At 42.0% G+C, this 21084-nt stretch overlaps 2 protein-coding genes across 2 annotated transcripts in view; one reads left to right on the forward strand and one right to left on the reverse strand.

Annotated features, from left to right (window-relative positions):
• NET1 (neuroepithelial cell transforming 1) overlaps positions 1 to 1591 on the reverse strand; it is a 53116-nt gene extending 51525 nt beyond the window's left edge. The window contains exon 1 of the mRNA XM_059912221.1: positions 1336 to 1591. Coding sequence (XP_059768204.1) covers positions 1336 to 1463 — 128 coding nt within the window. The 5' untranslated portion in view covers positions 1464 to 1591. The remainder of the gene's footprint in view (positions 1 to 1335) is intronic.
• On the forward strand, positions 1462 to 18297 carry TUBAL3 (tubulin alpha like 3). The gene is made up of 4 exons (XM_059915175.1): positions 1462 to 1647; positions 9583 to 9826; positions 15790 to 15938; positions 17353 to 18297. The coding sequence occupies exons 1-4, from the start codon at positions 1462 to 1464 to the stop codon at positions 18295 to 18297; spliced, it is 1524 nt and encodes a 507-aa protein (XP_059771158.1).
• The last annotated feature ends 2787 nt before the right edge of the window (positions 18298 to 21084 follow it).

Raw genomic sequence — 21084 nt, forward strand, 5'->3', positions numbered from 1 at the left:
ATCCCTGATCCGGGAAGATCCCACATGCTGCAGAGCAACTAAGCCTGTGAGCCACAACTACTGAGCCTGCGCTCTAGAGCCTCTGAACCACAACTACTGAGCCCACGCACCGCAACTAATGAAGCCTACGCGCTCTAGGGCCCATGCTCTGCAAGAAGAGAAGCCACCGCAGTGAGAGGTCCGTGCACCTCAATGAAGAGTAACCCCTGCTTGCTGCAACTAGAGAAAGCCTACACGCAGCAACCAAGACCCAACGCAGCCAAAAATAAATTAAATAAATTTAAAAAAAAAGGGATTGGCACATCCAGGCATGACTGGAATGTAAATTATGTAAGGAACTGCAGGTTATCTCAAGTAATAATGTGAAGTGGACCACAGTGCTTCTGAAAAGATGGAGCAGATGTGGAATTATAAAAATCGACAAATAACAGTTAACATTTGTTGAGAGCTCTCTGTGTACAGGGTTACACACATGACCTCACTGAATTTCACAACTTACAGGAAGTGGGTACTCTTATAATCCCATTTGATGGATGAGGACACAACTTCAGGGATGTAAGGTCCAACTGCCAGTCACTGGAACCCACCCTCTGCAAAACCGTGAGGGGAAAGCCACGCCTTTAGCACTTTTTCACCCTCTCCTCTTGCAGACAGCCTCTGAAACCCTCGGCTAGTGTCCTTCCTTTGCAGACACACGGGACAGAATGTGAAATGGGTCAACAGCTAAAAAGTCGGCGACCATCCTCTTCGCTCTCTTTACCCAGGAGGCTGGGGCCGTGAGCTGCGCTGAGCACCGACTTGGCCAGGGCTCCAAAGGAGGGACTCTGACCTCAGCAAAACTTTTCATATTAATGCTCGTTTTTAGGCTAAAAGTTTGGCGTCTGGTAGAAGTCCTCTGGCTCGAGGGACGATTTCTGTCCCCCGACCCAGCAGTTCCCCGTGGGCATTTAGGAACCTTCCCAATTCCAGCCCGAAACCTGCCGGATGTGCAGAGGATCTCCAAGGCCCCCTGAGGGAGGTGGGGGAGGGGGAAGGGGAGAGGTAGTAAGGAGAGGCGTGGGAAGAGGAAATAAAGGACGAGGGGGAGGGTGATAGGGAGAGGATGATAGAAGAGGGGTAGGAGGTGAGAGGAGGGTGAAGAGGAGGAGGAAGGAAAAGAAGGGGGAGAAGAAGGAAAAAGGGGGGGAGAAGGGGGAGGGGGGAGAAGAGGGAGGGGGAGAAGGGGGAGGAGAGTAGGCAGCCCGGCCCTCCCCTGCCCCTCCCCTCCTCCCACCCCCGCCCCAGCCTCGGACCCGACGCCAGGGGTCCCCAGGCGCCACCGCCCCCAGCGCTCACCTGCCGTCTGGCCCCGGCCCGGGGGTGTCGGCCGAAGGCTCTGCGGCGCCGCCCGCGCTGAGTCCCGAGGCCCGGCGGCTTCGCCTCCGCGGCCGGCTCTGCTCCTGGGCCGCCAGCTCGGGCTCCATGGCGTGGAGGGGGCGGCGCGGTGGCCGGGTACCCGGGAGGCCCGCTGGGAGCCGCACGGCGCCCGGCCGCTTCGGCCCGGAGAAGGGTTCCTGTCAGGAGGGCGCCGCCACCGCCGCCTCAGCCATCGCCATCTTCCGGGGTTTGAAAATGGCGGCTGCGCGGCGACCAGCCAATCAGGGGACGGTGCGCGGTTGCTAGGAAACGTGGAGTCCCGCCCCTCTCCTCCTACCTCCAGGCGCTTAACTTTATAGAAACTAGAAGGGGAGGGTAGTCGAGGCGGTCTCCCTGTTGAAAACGGGTGACCTGGGATTTAGTTCTGACTCCATTCCTAAATCTCCAAGGCCCGATTAGTAGTTCACAGTTCATTAGGACTTTCATCACAAGCCAAGGCAAATTGGAAGCATTTTAGATCTTTCTTAGCATGTGGGGAGAGGTTGAAAGTAAAATGAGGTTTGCACACGCTGAATTATTCATGTGAGATAAATCCCGGGTCACCAAAGGTATTGGAAAAATGTGTTCTCAGGGCTGTCTCTAGGAAACCAGTAAATCTGATTATGAGACCTCCTGTCTCCAGAGCAGAAGAGAGTCCAAGTGCCTTCATCCTCTAATTATAAGAAGGCACTACAGCAAGTAAAGGACCTTCTCAAATAAAAAAGAAAATTGTTAAATAGCACATTCTTTGGTTTAAGATACTGCTTTCTTTATGTCAGAGGCTTTAAAAATCACCTCCCCTTTCACACTCTGATTCCCTTTCTGGGAATCCATCCTAAGAAATAAAATTGTATATACATTGAAGGGTGGCAATATATGCCACCCCCAAACATGCCGCTTTGGCAGGAGGATTATTTTTAGCTGCAGGCACTTGAAGAACACCAGGTGCAAGAAGGGCCTTCTGACCTCCCCCTTTCTTCATGAAAGCAGGAGATAAATCTCCCCTGTGATAGCGGCCCTCCCCATATCAGGAGGATGGGGGGAGTCAGGGACAGAGAATTCTGTACAAACAGAACTTGTTTAAATAACTCTTATCTTCCTTTGGTCTCCCCGTGTATTTTACTTACTCTTCCACAATTCCCTCTCATTGTCCAACCTCGTACATAAGCACTAAGGTTTTGCTCCTTCTTTGGGTCTTTATTTTCCTATGGAGGCTCCTCTGTACATGTAAAAATCTGTTTGCTTTTCTCCTGTTAATTCAAATTCTGTCATTTTAACTCTCATGCCCAACTGGATACCCTAAGAGGGTAGAAGTAAAGTTTTGTTTCCCCTAAAACATGAAGATATTAATGGCATTGTTGTTTATAATATCAGATAAAACAAAGACGATCTAAATAAATAATAATAGGAAAATGATTAATTATGGTTGATCCACTGGAAAGAATATTTCAGCCAATAAAAGTTAACTATGAAGTGTGTAATAGAATAGTGTATTGTAATCTTAAAAGAAAAACATGGAATGTAGAGGTATATTCAGTTATGAATTACAGAGATTTAACAGAGGAAAAAGATGAAATCAATGTATTAAAATTTCTCTAGGTGGTCAGATTTTGGGTATTAAATTTCTTTTTTAAACTTTCCTGTGTTTTATAATTTTTTTAAATCATGAGGTACTGAACTTGCACTACAGTTATGACACAAGGAAAAAAAGTTATAGTTTTTTTTTTAATTGAAATATAGATTTACAATATCGTGTTAGTTTCAGGTATACAGCACAGTGATTCAGTTTTATATATATATATATAATATATATTACATATACATTACTTTTCAGATTCTTTTCCCTTATAGGTTATTACAAATATTGAAAAAAGTTTTAGCTTTAAAAAGGGTAAGAAGTTAGAGAGCAAGATGCCCATGGCTAAGAATCACTTCTATTCTATCTCTCCCCAAAAATTAAGGAAGAAAGTATTGCTTTGTAGCAGTTAGAGTAAAACAGTACAGAAATGTCATCTAGGGAGTTGGTCTCCACCAGACAGAGCTTCATAGGATGTAAGGATTTAGATTGTACCATATGAAATTGCTGATATTTGACCTTTTTACTCACAGAAAGAACAATTTCATCCTTTCAACCTAGTACTTAGTTGAGATCATCCGAAGTTAGAATCTGTCCTCAGCTCTTCGATGGTATAAAAGGAGATGATCAGTCTTTTGGGAACTTGTGATAATCAATTCCCACAGTGATAGGTAATCCAGAATGTGGATGTGGGGATTCTCAGTGGGGAGGGATTTCTTATCAGTGACTAGAATACTGTTGTTTTAGTCAGAACATCCCTTTCCAATTTTCAGACACTTGTGAACTTACTATTTTGTTCAATTACTCACAAGTATTGTATTTACTGAATTCCTATTATAAGAGGCCCTGGCCTATACACTAGGAAAGCAGTGAATAGAAGACAAATTTTAATCAGAAAATTGCTGGGTACCATAGAAACAGAGCAAAGGACAGTGGATTATTCTGAAGGTTGGCTATTCAAGACATGAAAAGTCTGGTGAACTGTCTTGATCCTACAAGAGGTCAACGTTCTAGTGTCTGAATGTCCCTGCCCCCAAATGCAATGTCTTACCCTGCCTAGGATAGCGCTGAATACATGACAAATGTTCCCTGACATATTAACGTATTAACAGGACAGGGTTTGAGGAAACTGTTTAACATATTCTTCAGGACAGAGTTTGAGAAAACTGATAAAATTTCAGTCCCTATCTATCGATCGATCGATCGATCTATCTATCTATCTGAAATCAGACTCTAGATTTCGCTTCCTAAGAAGATATTCCTGTTATCTTTTTTTTTTTAATTAAAAAAATATATTTATTTACTTATTTGGCTGCGCCGGGTCTTAGTTGCTGTGCTCGGGATCTTCGTTGTGGCATATGGGATCTTTAGTTGCAGCATGCGGGGTCTAGTTGTCTGACCAGGGATCAAACCCGCTCCCCTGCATCAGAAGCACGGAGTCTTAACCGCTGGACCACCAGGGAAGTCCCTCCTGTTATCTTAATTGGACCTAAATGTTACCCAAATTTCTTTAACCATAGATTTACAACCATAGATTTACAACTATTCTTAGGGGGGGATTTCCTCAAAGATTATTTCCAAAATCTTCAGCAGTTTGCAATGACACCGATCACTATGCAGGTTGATATTACACATATTCAACAACTAGTATATGGATATAAATTAATACGTAAATCAAGCATTCTAAAATCCATTCCCTTATATTATCTAGATAAATCAAACTCTGTTTTTGTAAAACTGCTTATCAAGCGATACATATGCTGGTTTTCATACATTCTTAATACAAGAGGAGGATTCTTTCTTAAAGACATTTGTTATTTTCAACCTAGGTATACGTCGCAAGCAGATTTGGATAAGATTTAGAGAATTCATCGGTAGTTGTGCACAGACTTTATCACAGGGTGTTCAGGCAGGCCCATCACAGCTCCTCTGACACCAGAGAATTGAAAAACTGAAAAGAGGCTGTGCTGCTTTAAGCGTCTCAGCCCTCAGGTGGAGTCACTTCCTGCCCTTTGATAAAGCTCACCTGGGTGGCTCCTCCTGTCAGTACCACTGGGCAGCGGGGCACCTGCAGATCAGCATGGTAAGTGGCTTCTATGTTGCTGTCAGCAGTTGTAGCAACTTTTTTTCATCATGTGTGTCTCTCTTTTCCCCCACCAAACAATTCTTCATAGATTCCTAACACAAGAGAAGAAATTTTTAAAGAGGCATTTGTTTTTTTAAATATCTGTGTTTGGATCAGCTTTGAATCTGCTCTGAATCTCATCTATTCACCTATAATTCTGCTGCTTTTAGGACAAGCTTTGTTGATTTGTAGTGGTTCACTGCCTTTAACGGAAGCACTGAGGCAAGATCCTCTCCTTACTTTAGTTTTTGCTTTAGACCGAGTGTGCTGGTTTTTCTGTAGAAATCAGTGGCTTCGTTTTTAGTTATGCTTTCAGAGTTTCTGGGGACTTCAGACCCAGGTCACCATTGCTGAGCTCATAAATGTGAGGTTGGGTGAAGGGCAGGGACCTCTATGTTGTCCTCTCTTGAGTCTAGTTCTTTGGGGACAATAATTAATACAGTTACTTACAATAATTCTGTTTGGGGACCACCTCTTATGATTCACTTTCCTTTCACTCTCTTGGTTCCTTTTTTTTTTTTTTAATTGACATAGAGTCGCTGTACAATATTATATGTTACAGGTGTGCTATATAGTGATTCACAATTTTCAAAGGTCATACTCCATTTGTAATTACTATAAAATATTGGCTCTATTCCCCATGTTGTACAATGTATCCTTGTCACTTATTCTATACCTGATAGTTTGTACCATTTAGTCCCCTACCCCTAAATTGCCCTCCCCCCTTCACTCTCCCCTCCGCTAAGCACTAGTTTTTCTCTATATCTATGAGTCTGCTTCTTTTTGTTATATTCACTAGTTTCTTGTATTTTTTAGATTCCACATATAAGTGATATCATACATGTTTGTCTGTCTCTGTCTGACTTATTTCAATTTTCCAAGTCCATCCATGTTGCTGCAAACGGCAAAAATTTGTTCTGTTTTAATGGCTGAGTAATATTCCATTGTGTGTGTGTGTGTATGTATGTGTGTGTGTGTGTATATATATATATATATACGACTTATTTATCCATTCATCTGTTGATGGATACTCAGGTGGCTTCCATGTCTTGGCAATTGTAAATAATGCTATTATTAACACTGGGGTTCATGTGTCTTTTTGAATTAGTGTTTTTGTTTTTCTCAAATATATACCCAGGAGTGGAATTGCTGTGTCATATGGTAGTTCTCTTTTTAGTTTTTTGAGAAACCGTCATACTGTTTTCCACAGTGGCTGCACCAATTTATGTTCCCACCAATAGTGTTATCTCTTATGTTCCAGTCACAGTAATTTTTAGTCTTAGAATTTTTAATTCTTAAACGGAAGCAAGCATTCAAATTGCTTTTTCATCTTTGATCTTCTCACCCCATTGGACTCTCTCTCCAACATTTTAAGGATGTTTATTTTATATTTTGCTCTTAAAAATTATGCCTTCCTACATCAGGGATACTTGCAGTAATGGAAATGCTGTGTCTTGACTGTATCAGTTTTGATATTCTGGGTGTGATCTTGCAAGATATTTCCACTGCGGGAAAACAGGTAAGGGATCCATGAGCTCTTTCTGCATTATTTCTTATAACCACACATGAATCTACAATTCATATTTATCTCAAAATAAAAAGGTAATTAAAAAATTGTGCTGTCCTAGTAATTCCCAGTAAGCTTTAAAGCAGCATTTATTAATGTGCTGTGACATCACTACTGATATTCAGTGGGCATTTTACAGTCTTTTTTTTTAATATAGTGTGACTAATATTTTAACAGATAGTTTGGAAAGGAGGAAAAGGCTAAGAATAAGGTGGAGATAGCCTTTTGTCCCCGGGACACAGTTATGAGATAAATTCAGCTGCTTCTCAAACCAGGATGGGCAAGATTGGTCCTTCTTGGGCCAAGTATTCCTGCCAAGTTCAAAAAGCTCAGTTTCCCTCCTATGTCTATATCACTTGGGAGAACAGTCCCCATGAGGAGCAGCAATTGCTTTTCATGTTGGTGATTATTTTTACTGTAAATATTAAGAGCAAGTACCCTGTGTGCATGCCCTGTGGACTGGGTGGGAAACAGCCGTGGAAGGATGTTGTGAGAGAAATCTACACGCAAGTGGTTTTAATGACGCAGAAACAACGAATTCACCGCCCCTTCCTCCCGCCCCCCCCCCCGCCACTTTTAAGTTTGTACCTAAATCTAGGAATTGGGGTAAGTTTTGTTCTGATTACAGTAGCTAATGTACTGAGATCATCTTAAGTCCTTTGGGAGGAGAGAGGAATGAAGCTGTGCTTTGCAGACTCAGGTGTTAGAAGGCTGTTGATGATGGAATATGTTGCTTTGATTTTTCTGTGCCAGATAGAGGTTGGAAAAATTGGTTGGTACTAAGTGAAGTGCTTTGTGAATTGAGTTCACTGCCTTTGTCATGAGAGACATGGTTGCATACAAAAGAAATCAGAGGGAAGTTCTCCTCAGGTAATGAACTCGAATTCCTCATAAAGCACAGAGCGCTGTGTTGTTATGCCCTGTGACTCAAGGAGACAAAGTACAGGGTTTGTGCGGCTGAGCACAAGAAGAGTGAGCAGAGTCCGGGTCAGATGGCAGGGTTGCGACTGGCCACAGCGACCTCCCTCCCCTCCTCCAATCGGTGGTCTTTTTGTGGTTGAATCTCAGACCTTGGGAAAGTGCAGCCACGGACAGACAGAGGAGGGCGGGGTTGCCTATCAGCATATCAGGCAGACAGCCTGAAGGGTCCTGATGATGCAGTAGACAGACTTCTCACTCTGTAAGACCCTCTGCACAGACTTGTTCCATGACCATTGGCAATCAAAACACAACGATATTAAAGCCAGCAATTGCTGTCCCTTTAGATTTTTAGGATTTAACTTTTTCTCCCCTCTCTTAGATGAGTAGATATTTAAATTACAAAAAAAAAGTTGTTTGCCTTAAAAAAAAAAAAGAATGGTAATTTAAAAGTGGGAGAGGAGAGGGGAGGCTAATGAGGGTGAAGAAAATAGGTAAGTTTAAACAGGAAAAAAAATTCTACCCAGTTGTAACTAGAGTTAGTATTTTGATGCATTTTAAAGACTTTTTTCTGTGCTTATTTTTACTTCTATTTTATTTGTTTATTTTTATTGATGTATAGTTGATTTACAAAGTTGAGTTAGTTTCTTGTGTACAGCAAAGTGATTCAGTTATACACATATATATTCTTTTTCATATTATTTTCTATTATGGTTTATTACAGGATGTTGAATAGAGTTCCCTGTGTCATACAGTAGGACCTTGTTGTTTATCTATTTTATATGTAGTAGTTTGTATCTGTTAAACCCAAACTCCTAATTTATTTCTCCCCTCTTCTCCTTTGGTAACCATAAGTTTGTTTTTTATGTCTGTGGGTCTGTTTCTGTTTTGTAAAGAAGTTCGTTTGTATCATTTTTTTAGATTCCACATATAAGTGATATCATATGATATTTGTCCTTCTCTGACTTACTTAGTGTGATAATCTCTAGGCCCATCTATGTTGCTGCAAATGGCATTACTTCATTCTTTTTTATGGCTGAGTAAGCTTATTTTTAAATGTATTTGACATCATACTTTATATACAATTATATAACTTGTACGCTTTCACGTAACATTTTAACATAAGCATTTCCCATGTCATGCAATTTTTTGGTAACTATTGAAAGTTTGCATAGCATGCCATTGTATCGATGTACTTTCCTTTAAATGCCCAACAATAGGTAAATGGTTAAGTAGATTGGTTCTTGGTTTTTACTCTTATAAATAATGATACCGTGAATGCCATTGTGCCTAAATCTTTGCATTTTAGATCATTTCTTTCTTTTGTAATTCATTTATGTCATTTGCCTATTTATCTAATAGATGTCTCAAGTATTTTTTAATTGATGTATATAAAATTGCCTTATGTATAGCTCATATATGAAGGGCTATACATAAATCCTTTTTTATATACATCAGTATTTTTGTTTATTATAGTATGGAGTTTTTACATTTTGGGGTTATTAAATCTATAGCATATTTCCTTGGTAAATTTTGCACTACTTTTAAGCTTAGAACATCCTTCCTTATTTAGAGCACATATGAACAGTAAATGTAAAATCTCAAGATATGAGATTTACTGCAGTGGGTTTTAACATATATCAGGCTGTACATTGATTTTGGTTTTATTCCTTTCCAGTAACTAATTTTTTGTCTGGGTGAGAAAGCTTGATTTTATTCATATATGATATGTCTTAACTCATTCTTAGCCCATTACACAATAGGTGCTTAATTTATGTTGTTTGAACTGGAGTCCTTGGTTTAATTGTTCCTGAAGCTTACCTGTACCTTGGTTTTTGGTTTCCATGAGACAGTTTTCATTAGCTTTATCACAAAGTTCTCTTGCTGGCATACGCTAGCCTGCTTTCTCTCAGCCCTGAGCGGACATGCTGAGTGATGTAGCTCGTGTTATCATGTTAGGAAGGTGCACAGCTGTAATTTAAATACTATGGCTCATTTCAGAGGGAGTGCCTGTCTGTCCACATTGGCCAAGCTGGCGTCCAGATTGGGGATGCCTGTTGGGAGCTCTACTGCCTGGAACACGGAATCCAGCCAAATGGCGTTGTTCTCGACGGCAGGCAGGATCCGCAGGCACGTGCCAAAACGGAGCCTATGGGTGCATCTTTCGATTCCTTCTTTTGTGAGACCAGAGCTGGGAAGCATGTGCCCAGAGCACTCTTCATGGACCTGGAGCCAACTGTTGTAGGTAATGTACATTTTACGTTCTAGTGTACTTAACCGGATCCACAACCCAAACAAGCAAGTATCAGTGGGTGGGATCATCAGATTATATGAATCTATCTGAACGGGATCATATGGCCCTTTTCCAAATTTAGAGCATCTCTCAGTGGACACTTAGGGTGATCAGAATGACAAACAAACCCAAAGGGAAGACTAGCTTAGGCTCCTTTTTCTGTGTGATGAAAAGAATGAAAACCTTGTTAGTTTCTCCACACAATCTACTGTAACAGAACACTAAATCTTTTCCTGGGTTTGAAAGCCAGTTGCTAGAAGCTTCTGACAAAGAATCTGAAATTTGCATTACCTGCTTTTAGAGAATAGAATAGTTGAACATGATTCCAAAGAAGGAAGGAGCTAAATAACTCTTCTAATTGTGGGGAAATGATGATTAATGATTATAAAATGATTACTTATGATTATTAACAGCAGATGTTGTAGTATCTCGTGCAAAAACACTTGAAATGGAGCTGGCGAAATGCTGGGGAGAGAAAGGGTCTTGCTGACTTTAGAGAAAACTACAGAGGAGGGTGGGTTTGGGTTTGGTACTCTGTATCAATTATTTTCTGCTGTGTAATAAATTGCCTCCAAACTTAGCAGTTTAAAACACCAACGACCATTACTTTGTCCATGAATCTGCAGTTTGGACAGGGCTCAGAGGACAGCCCCTCTCTTGTCCATATGGTGTCAGGAAGGAAGACTCAAGTGGGAACTGGAAGATTCACTTTGAAAGTGGCTCACTCGCTTGGCTGGCGATTTGGGGCTGGCTGTTGGCTGAGAGCTAAGCCAGGGCTGTGGGGTCTCTGTGGGCTGCTCGGGCGTCCTCGTGGCATGGCAGCTGGCTTCCAAGAACAAGCATTCCACGAGAACAAGGCAGAAGTCCATGGCATTTTTATAACCTGGCCTCAGAAGTCACATTGTGTCACTTCAGCTGTCCTCCATGGGTTGAAGCGGTTACAAAGATCCATCCTGGGAAGGGATATAGACCTCACCTCTTGATGCAGAAATAGTGAGGTTCTAGAAGCACAAGTGAGATAGGAAATATCATTACAGTCATCTTTGGAAAATACAATCTGGATTGGAGTTCATTTCCTCATCAGAACGAAGTCAGAATCAAGTAACAAACTGATGGAGAAAGTACGTTGATGTCAATGTGAGGGAAATGATAGAAAGGTTATTTTAAATTAATAGGTGGAAGTTAAGAAATGTCAAGGCCAAGATGTATACTGATTCAGTATCACTCCGCTAAATGTTGTGAAAGAATTAAAAATAAGGAGCTACTGATGGCTTCAAGAACAGGCAAGACTAGTATGGAACCTGAGAGAGGCAATCACGTCATATTCTGACTTGAGTTATAAGTGCCCTAAGAGAATATCTGAATTTTTGTTTCAAACAAATGGGAGTTTGCAACTGTGAGCTTTAGCTGGAGTCTGGTGTGCCATGATGCTGGGCAGGGTAGAATACGTCCCCAGAGGACCTTGGTAAATGTAGCTGAAGGAGCAATGTGAGAGGCCACATCCCAGCATTATGAATATTGTAGCAGATATTTTAACTTGTGCTAATCCAAAGACCTAGGCAAATAGGAGGACCCAGGATCAGAAGCTAAGCAAGCTGGAGGAGAGACAGTCGGCAGGCAAAGACCAGAAGAAATTCCCCAGTCCTCTAGAACTCAGCCTGGAGGGAGGGCAATTTTGAGGATCTTGAGCTGGTCCAAACAAAGCACCATAAGCTCCAGGGTTTAGAGAGGAGGCACTGATTTTCCTTGTTTTATTCAACAAATAAAAGTGCCTCATATGGCTAGACACTCTCTTGACATTGGAGAGATATATAGTATCAGTCTTCCTGGAGCTTACATTCTAGTGGGGTGCAGACCTATAAAAGCCAAATAGTGTGTCTGGTGGCAATCGGAGCATGGGGAAACACAAAGCAGGGCCATAGGGGAAGGGAATATTGCATGTGGGCTGAGGGGGCTGTTTTTCAAAAGGAACATCAAGGAAAGCTTTACTGAGGAGGTGGTGTGTAGGGAACTGAAGGAAGTGAGGCCTGAGCTTTACCTCTATGGAAAAGATCAGAAAAGACCTTATGGACCAAGTGATAGTTCCTCTGAGTCTGGAAGACTGGGCAGGAGGATTTTAATAGTTCACGGGTGAGAGAGAATGGAAACCATGAGCAAAGACACATCCAGACACCCGTGAGTGTTGTTTCAGCTTGAAAATGAGGAGGACATTGATATAGGGGAGTCCTAGAAGGCTTAACCTGGAATGGAGGTAAGGAAGCCAAGGAACCATCAAATAATAATCATGTTTAAAAACCACCAAAGTCCCTGTGGATGCTGGTTAGGGATGCTGGGCCAGGTACATGATCTCTGAGCAGGGTGGAAACATGGCAGAAGTTTGTGTACTTGTGAATGGTGGTGCTATATCACTGATCTCCCTGAAAGTGGATTTTACTGAAAGAATTTATGGAACTAACCACCCTCAAGAACTCAATTGGACATTGTCTTGAAGAAGCAGGCTTCCATAGATTCTCTACTTAAGCTGAACTCAGCCTTATTGCTTCAGGTGAGAAGCAAATAGTCTACCTGGAATTATATGCCCACTTGTTTGTAAATATATCTTTAAAACATCCCAACTTTGGTGGTTGTTTTTTGGTGTGCATATGTTAGTTAAAAGTAATTTCAACTCAGTTTTATTAAATTTAAACATTTAGGGGTGTACCAAATTGTGGTCATGTACATGGTCATATACAGGAGAGCAAGGTGTACTGAGGGGACCACCTTGCTCTTAGAAAATGAGTGCTTTTCCTCTTAGGCAGGAGCTTCTAGGTATCTGATGCCAAGGCCATTGGGGTACATCTGCATAAATACATGACATGAAGCCAATTTTATCATTATTATTTATAATTGTTATATGGGCCATGCATCATGCTCTGTGGTCTTTAATCCTCATGATAACTCACTGGGGTAGGTCTTGCTATCATCCTCATTTGTGAGAGGATATAACTGGGGCTTAGAGACACTAAGTAACTGCTCTATAGCTAAGTGAGGAAGGCCAGCCATGCACCCAGGAAATTGATTCTTGGGCACATGCTCTGAACTGCTATGCAATGCGTATCCCACCCGCTGTAACCAGGGCAACATTCCCAGAGCCTCCCTAGCCCTCAAATGCTGCTGCATCAATCTTCAGGAATCACGCTGTTTGGATAATTGTAAGATAGGAGAGTGTGACCCGGGCCTCAGACATGCTGTGTTTTGATGTTTTCTTGTGCTGCCCGGGGTTTTAAAAGGGAATGAAACCAGCAAGGGTTGTGCTTGGTTGTATAGACTACTGACATCTTCACGCTATTTCCCTGCTTTAGGCATTTGTGTTAACTGCACTGAGTGGTGTGGGCATTTGAGTTTGCATGCTTCTTTGTGAAAGCCTCTCTTTTTTTTTTTAACATCTTTATTGGAGTATAATTGCTTTACAATGGTGTGTTAGTTTCTGCTTTATAACAAAGTGAATCAGCTATACATATACATATATCCCCATATCTCCTCCCTCTTGCGTCTCCCTCCCTATCCCACCCCTCTAGGTGGTCACAAAGCACAGAGCTGATCTCCCTGTGCTATGTGGCTGCTTCCCACTAGCTATCTATTTTACATTTGGTAGTGTAAATATGTCCATGCCACTCTCTCACTTCATCCCAGGTTACCCTTCCCCCTCCCCATGTCAAGTCCATTCTCTACATCTGCATCTTTATTCCTATCCCACCCCTAGGTTTTTCAGAACCATGTTTTTTGTTTTTTTTTTAGATTCCGTATATATGTGTTAGCATACGGTATTTGTTTTTCTCTTTCTGACTTACTTCACTCTGTATGACAGACTCTAGGTCCATCCACCTCACTACAAATAACTCAATTTCGTTTCTTTTTATGGCTGAGTAATATTCCATTGTATATATGTGCCACATCCTCTTTATCCATTCATCTGTTGATGCACACTTAGGTTGTTTCCATGTCCTGGCTATTGTAAATAGAGCTGCAATGAACATTGTGGTACATGACTCTTTTTGAATTATGGTTTTCTCAGGGTATATGCCCAGTAGTGGGATTGCTGGGTCGTATGGTAGTTCTATTTTAGTTTTTTAAGGAACCTCCATACCGTTCTCCATAGTGGCTGTATCAATTTACATTCCCACCAACAGTGCAAGAGGCTTCCCTTTTCTCCACACCCTCTCCAGCATTTATTGTTTCTAGATTTTTTGATGATGGCCATTCTGACTGGTGAGAGGTGATACTTCATTGTAGTTTTGATTTGCATTTCTCTAATGATTAGTGATGTTGAGCATCCTTTCATGTGTTTGTTGGCAATCTGTGTATCTTCTTTGGAGAAATGTCTATTTAGGTCTTCTGCCCATTTTTGGATTGGGTTGTTTGTTTTTCTGATATTGAGCTGCATGAGCTGCTTGTAAATTGTGGAGATTAATCCTTTGTCAGTTGCTTCATTTGCAAATATTTTCTCCCATTCTGAGGGTTGTCTTTCGGTCTTGTTTATGGTTTCCTTTGCTGTGCAAAAGCTTTTAAGTTTCATTAGGTCCCATTTGTTTATTTTTGTTTTTATTTCCATTTCTCTAGGAGGTGGGTCAAAAAGGATCTTGCTGTGATTTATGTCATAGAGTGTTCTGCCTCTGTTTTCCTCTAAGAGTTTTATAGTGTCTGGCCTTGCATTTAGGTCTTTAATCCATTTTGAGTTTATTTTTGTGTATGGTGTTAGGGAGTGTTCTAATTTCATTCTTTTACGTATAGCTGTCCAGTTATCCCAGCACCACTTATTGAAGAGGCTGTCTTTTCTCCACTGTATATTCTTGCCTCCTTTATCAAAGATAAGGTGACCATAGGTGCATGGGTTTATCTCTGGGCTTTCTATCCTGTTCCATTGATCTATATTTCTGTTTTTGTGCCAGTACCATACTGTCTTGATTACTGTAGCTTTGTAGTATAGTCTGAAGTCCAGGAACCTGATTCCTCCAGCTCTATTTTTCTTGTGAAAGCCTCTTTTGAAGCATATAACTAATCATTTAGATTGGTATGCTTTTCCAGCACACAGCTGGCTCTTTATCTTAAAATGCAAAAGTGCCACGCATGTGTGGTGGGTTGAATGTTGTTCCCCCAAAACTCTGCATCCACCTAGAACCCCAGAATATGAGTTTATTTGGAACTGGGGTCTTTGCATAGTTAAGATGAGGTCATATCGGATTAGGGAGGCCCTATGTCCAATGATCTGGTTGCATATATGGATGATATATGGCCCATATAACAATTATAAGTAATAATGATAAAATAGGCTTCATGACATGTATTTATGCAGATCTACCCCAATGGCCTTGGCATCAGATACCTAGAAACTCCTGCCTAAGAGGAAAAGCACTCATTTTCTAAGAGCAGGGTGGTCCCCTCAGTACACCTTATGAGAAGAGAGAACACACGGACAGGGAAAGGGGGCATTGTGATGGGGGCAGAGATGATGTGATGTAGCTGCCAGCAAAGAACTCCAAGAACTGTATGCAGTCACCAGAAGCTGGGAGAGAGGCACGCGGCAGTTTCTCCACCAGAGCCTCCAGAAGGAACCAACCCTGCCGATATCTGGACATTGAACTTATGGCCTCCTGAACTATGAGGCAATAAATCTCCCTTGTTTTAAGCCACCAAGTTTGTTGTACTTTGTTACAGTAGTCCTGAGAAACTAATAAAGGGTGTATGACAGAAAAACGTGCTTTCAATTTATATGGGGATAATTATACCTTTTCCTCGATTAAGAAAGGCCAGTTGGGCAGTTTAAATCTATTTCTTTATAGGACATTAGCAGAGAGAAAGCGGGTCAGGGTACAGGGCTGTGCAAGAGTTAGGGGTGGGATGGAGTGGACTGCACTGACCTCCTTTCCTCTCGGCAGACGAGATCCGTGCAGGCAGGTACCGCTCACTCTTCCACCCGGAGCAGCTCGTCAGCGGAAAGGAGGATGCTGCAAATAACTACGCCCGTGGTCGCTACTCTGTGGGGCCGGAGATCCTCGATCTGGTGCTGGAGAGGCTCCGAAAGCTGGCAAGTGGCTCCTCTCTCCTTCCACAGGCAGTGCCTGTGTGCCTGTGGTCCTGCGGGACCTGCCCAAGCAGCACTTTCTACCTCCGCCTCCATCACCACCCAACCACTCCCCTGGGAGCCTCCTGCGCATGCTCAAAGCTCGGCTGGTCCTGATGTGGGCACTGACTACCTTCCTTACTAGGCAGGGGAAAGAAGCCTTTGCACTTACTGTACAGCCCCCATCGACTATTTTGTTTTTCTTTTTATATTTATGAGGAAATGTTTTATTTTATTTCCCCCCCTGTTTTATTGAGGTATAATTGACCTATAACATTGTGTGAAGTTAAGGTGTACATCATGGTGATTTGACACAGGAATATATTGCCAAATGATCACCACAATCAGGTTAGTTAATACATCCATCCCTCACATAATTACCTTTTTGTGTGTGTGGAGACGACAACATTTAAGATCTGTTCTCTTAGCAGCTTTCAAGTTTACAACACAGTGCTGTTAACTACAGTCACCATGCTGTACATTAGATCCCAATAACTTAATCATCTTATAACTGGAAGTATATACCCTTTGAGCAGCATCTCCCCCCTGACCCCAGTTCCTCACAACTACTATTCTACTCTCTGTTTCTATGAGTTTGGCTTTTTTCGATTCCACATGTAAGTGAGATGATGCAGTACTTTTCTTTCTCTGTCTGACTTATTTCACTTTGCTTAATTGCCCACAAGGTCCACCCACGTTGTCACAAACAGCAGGATTTCCTTCTTTTTAATGACTAGCCCCCATCTACTCTTGCTTCTGCTGACTCATGGCTTATCTTTTTATCAGAGACTTCCAAAGAACTCTAAAACTTGTCATTTTCCAATAGTTACTAAGATTTGTAAAGTTAACAGGAGGCACATCCTACCTGGAGATTAGTTACTCTTTACTGACAGTTAATTCTTCCCTAAGGACCTGTGTCTGGAGAATCCTTTGTCTAGTAAAAATTTTGATGTTTGGCATAATCATTAGGGAATACAGTACCTTTTACACCAGCACAGTAGATTGGGTATGAAAGTGAAAGGTACTTCATCTACTGGTGGGGGGGGGGAGATTATATTACTTCAATATTTTGCTTGTCATTTTCTTTGTTATTGATAAAGACCTTACTTTAGATCACATACAGATAAATTCATCAAGGGTAGCAAAAGACAGTTGAATATTTATGCTTTGCTTACAGTAAAACTCTAAGCACTTCCCGCACTCCAGAAGTAACTACTCAAGTATGTTTCAAAGTAAATATGTTTGTGTTGAGTTAATGATGGTAAACCAGTTCTTTCTGAAAGTTTCTGTTTGTTTTGGGGTACTAGTTGTGTCCCACGGTTACCACTGCTTCTGGGTTTATTTGGCTGAATTCTTATGTCCCGTTTACTTTCCCCAGGCGGAACAGTGCAGTGGTCTTCAGGGATTTTTGATTTTCCGAAGTTTTGGAGGAGGCACTGGATCAGGATTTACATCTCTCTTAATGGAGCAGCTCTCCACAGACTACAGCATGAAGACTAAACTGGAGTTCTCTGTCTACCCAGCCCCCCGGATCTCCACGGCTATAGTGGAGCCTTACAACACCATCCTCACCACCCATGCCACCATAGAGCATGCGGACTGTACCTTCCTGGTGGACAACGAGGCCATCTATGACATATGCCATCGCAAACTTGACGTTGAACACCCCTCTTATGCCAGCATCAACAGGCTGCTGAGTCAGGCAGTATCTTCCATCACCACTTCCCTCCGGTTTGAGGGGGCCCTGAACGTGGACCTGATTGAATTCCAGACCAATCTCGTACCTTACCCTAGAATACACTTCCCCGTGACCAGCTTCGCTCCCATCATCTCTGTGGACAACGCCCACCACGAGGACCCCTCTGTGTCGGACATCACAGCTGCTTGCTTCGAGTCCTCCAACCAGCTGGTCAAGTGTGACTCTCGCCTGGGGAAGTACGTGGCCTGCTGCCTGCTCTACAGAGGGGATGTGGTCCCCAAGGACGTGAACACGGCAATTGCAGCCATGAAGACAAGTAACTCTGTCCAGTTTGTAGATTGGTGTCCAACTGGATTCAAGGTGGGCATCAATGGTCATCCCCCCCGGGCAGTGCCGGGAGGGGACCTGGCCGAGGTCCAGCGGGCTGTCTGTACGCTGAGCAACAGCACAGCGGTCGTGGAGGCCTGGGCCCGCCTGGGACACAAGTTCGACCTCATGTACGCCAAGAAGGCGTTTCTGCACTGGTACATTAGGGAAGGCATGGAGGAAGGCGAGTTTGTAGAAGCCAGGGAAGACTTGGCAGTCTTGGAGAAGGATTACGAGGAAGTGGGGCGAAGTTTCTGATGCAGATCTGACTGGTGACAATGAATACTAAGCTGAAGTGTCATGCTTTACATTTAAAGGCTAGAGTTCCCTTGATGAGCAGAAAAAGGAAATTAAGTCAAGTGAGACCCCGAGTTCCAATCAAATGGGTCAATATTAACAATGAGCCCACATTTCCTTGTCTGTTAGTGTCACTCAGCACTGCTCCCTGTGAACCTTCAAAGATTTGGAGTCCTTTGACTTTCTGGGGCTCATCTTTTTTATTTTTGACAGAATGGAAACCTGGCTTTATTCTTTGCTTTTTCAACCAAGTGACCGTGAAACCCTAAAGTGAATGCTTTCCCTTTCCTGTTCCTGAGGTGGAAAATAGCATGTGATGATTATTAATGTTATTTCCCCATATATATATTTTGTACATTGATTAAATAATGAGTATTTTCAATATGAATCTTTTCCTTCTTCCAAGGCCTTAAGGTCTCAGTTTGCTTTTTGTACAGACAAACAAATAAACAAACAACAAGAATATTCTTGGGTTTTTCAGAAGTTTGAATCTGTGTGTCCTGCAGGTCAGAAGGTGAAAGTGATTTCTTTCAGCTCCTCTGTCCTTGAGGACGTGTTCTGGAAGCATGGCCAGCAGAACCCTGCATGGGAGCCATTTAAGACGTTGAGAAAAATTGCAGATTCTTGAGCTTCATTATGGACTTGCTAAATGAGAAGCGCTGGGAATTGGAGGGAGGGTCATCTGAGGATTTAAGTTCAAAAACCACTTCGTGGAATTAACTTTGGGTATTAAACAGGTGATAATTTAAAATGGACAAAACAGCTATAAATGCATTAAAACGACTAGCTAGATTTTAAAGATCCATGATGTTTAGTCTACTAGTCTACTAGTGGGAAGTAAGATAAATAAGACACTGCAAAGGTGCTCGCTTGGGCTTAGGTGTTGCTCTCGGGCTGATTGTAGGTAGGTTTCAGGTGCCTCATTCATCTACAGGGCTGACCTTTCAGCCTGGGCCGTCCAGTTATGCTCTCTTGGTCTCCACGTGGTCAGTGCTTTTGGTCCGGCTGGCAACTGAAGGTAACAGGCTCTAAAGCCTTGGCTGGAGGCCTAACGTTGTGGTTCTTGTTGTGAGATTTATCAAAGTGCAATGCTACCACCTTCTTCTTGTGTGTGCCCCCGGGACCCGAGAACTGCCGCTCCATCTTTAACACTTTCCTGGTAGATGCTTTTACGAACCAAAATCACTGCGCTGAGATGTGGCCCTTAAGAGCTTCATTCCAACAATGTACCACTTTGTTTATTTTCAACTCACACTGCTGTCACCACGGAGGCCAATGACTGCAGTTTGGTGGAAGTAATGTTTAGACACTCTTCACCGTGTTCACACACATTCCGTTCAAGCTAGACGGCTCACCCCTTCCCAGCATGTTTTTTTTTTTTCTTTTTTTCCTCTCTCCTCTGCCTCTGCTCCTTCTCACTACTTTCTCTCCTCTTTCCCTCTGTGACCGTGGGGTGTAATTCCGACTTCAAACCCAGATCAGACGTCACCTGTTGCCTGTGGCCCCTTGGGAATATAGGGAGAGTGGAGATACACTATGAGGTTTCTCACTATATTGAAAATACTGTAGTAAATTCTCATTGATGAAATATATTTTTTCATGTGAATATCCTACATAGTAGTCTGAACGTTTAGTAGGCTTTTACTAAGAAAAAATGTTTTTATGTACATGTGTTATTTCTCTCTTTAGACACTGGAGGGCGCTAGTGAAATGCTTAAATAATTGCTGTTCGTATGTTTTGTTTTTTTAGTGTTCTAGAGGGCATCTGAATGTGTGTGTGTGTGTGTGTGTGTGTGTGTGGGCGTGCGCACATGTGTGAAAAGACATTTAGAAAACTCAGAAAAGACCATTTAGAAGTTTCCTTTTGTTTTTAAAAATTAATAAACTACTAAAATTAAGATTAAAATCCTAAAAATTTCTTAAATTTTTAAGTTCAGCTTGTAAATCTTATTATTTCTAAGTTTAGCAAAGTTAAATAATCACTTTTAAAGGGAATATGTTTGAATTTTTGGTGCCCTTTGCAATCTTAGATAAATGCTCAAATATTTTAGGTTGTATTTATACATTTATTTTATTTTAAGAATTTTAATTGTCTGACAAACTTTCCCAAGAACTCTAATTCTTTTAGAATTTGAAAAAGAATAGATACATGTATATGTATAACTGAATCACTTTGCTGTACACCTGAAACTATCACAACATTGTTAATCAACTATACTCCAGTGTAAAATAAAAAGTTAAAAAAAAATTTAATTCTTTTATATATATATATATTTTTTGGCTGTGTTGGGTCTTCGTTTCTGTGCGAGGGCTTTCTCTAGTTGCGGCAAGCGGGGGCCACTCTTCACCGCGGTGCGCGGGCCTCTCACTATGGCGGCCTCTCTTGTTGCAGAGCACAGGCTCCAGACGCGCAGGCTCAGTAATTGTGGCTCACGGGCCCAGCTGCTCCGCGGCATGTGGGATCTTCCCAGACCAGGGCTCGAACCCGTGTTCCCTGCATTGGCAGGCAGACTCTCAACCACTGCACCACCAGGGAAGCCCTAATTCTTTTAAAATAGAATAAAGTAAACTATAAATATGGTGATTAGTATTCTTATATGTTCCAGACTGTCTATAAACTAGTAAGATTTTTATTTAAGATCACAGGTGTGAATTATTTACTCAATTTACATATTTAAAATTGGAATTATAAGGCTGACTATGATTCTTTTAGGCCAAATACTCTTAAATATTATACATACTGTACTT

The sequence above is a fragment of the Balaenoptera ricei genome, chromosome 2 (assembly GCF_028023285.1).
Source record: "Balaenoptera ricei isolate mBalRic1 chromosome 2, mBalRic1.hap2, whole genome shotgun sequence".
In the NCBI taxonomy this organism is placed as follows: Eukaryota; Metazoa; Chordata; class Mammalia; order Artiodactyla; family Balaenopteridae; genus Balaenoptera; species Balaenoptera ricei.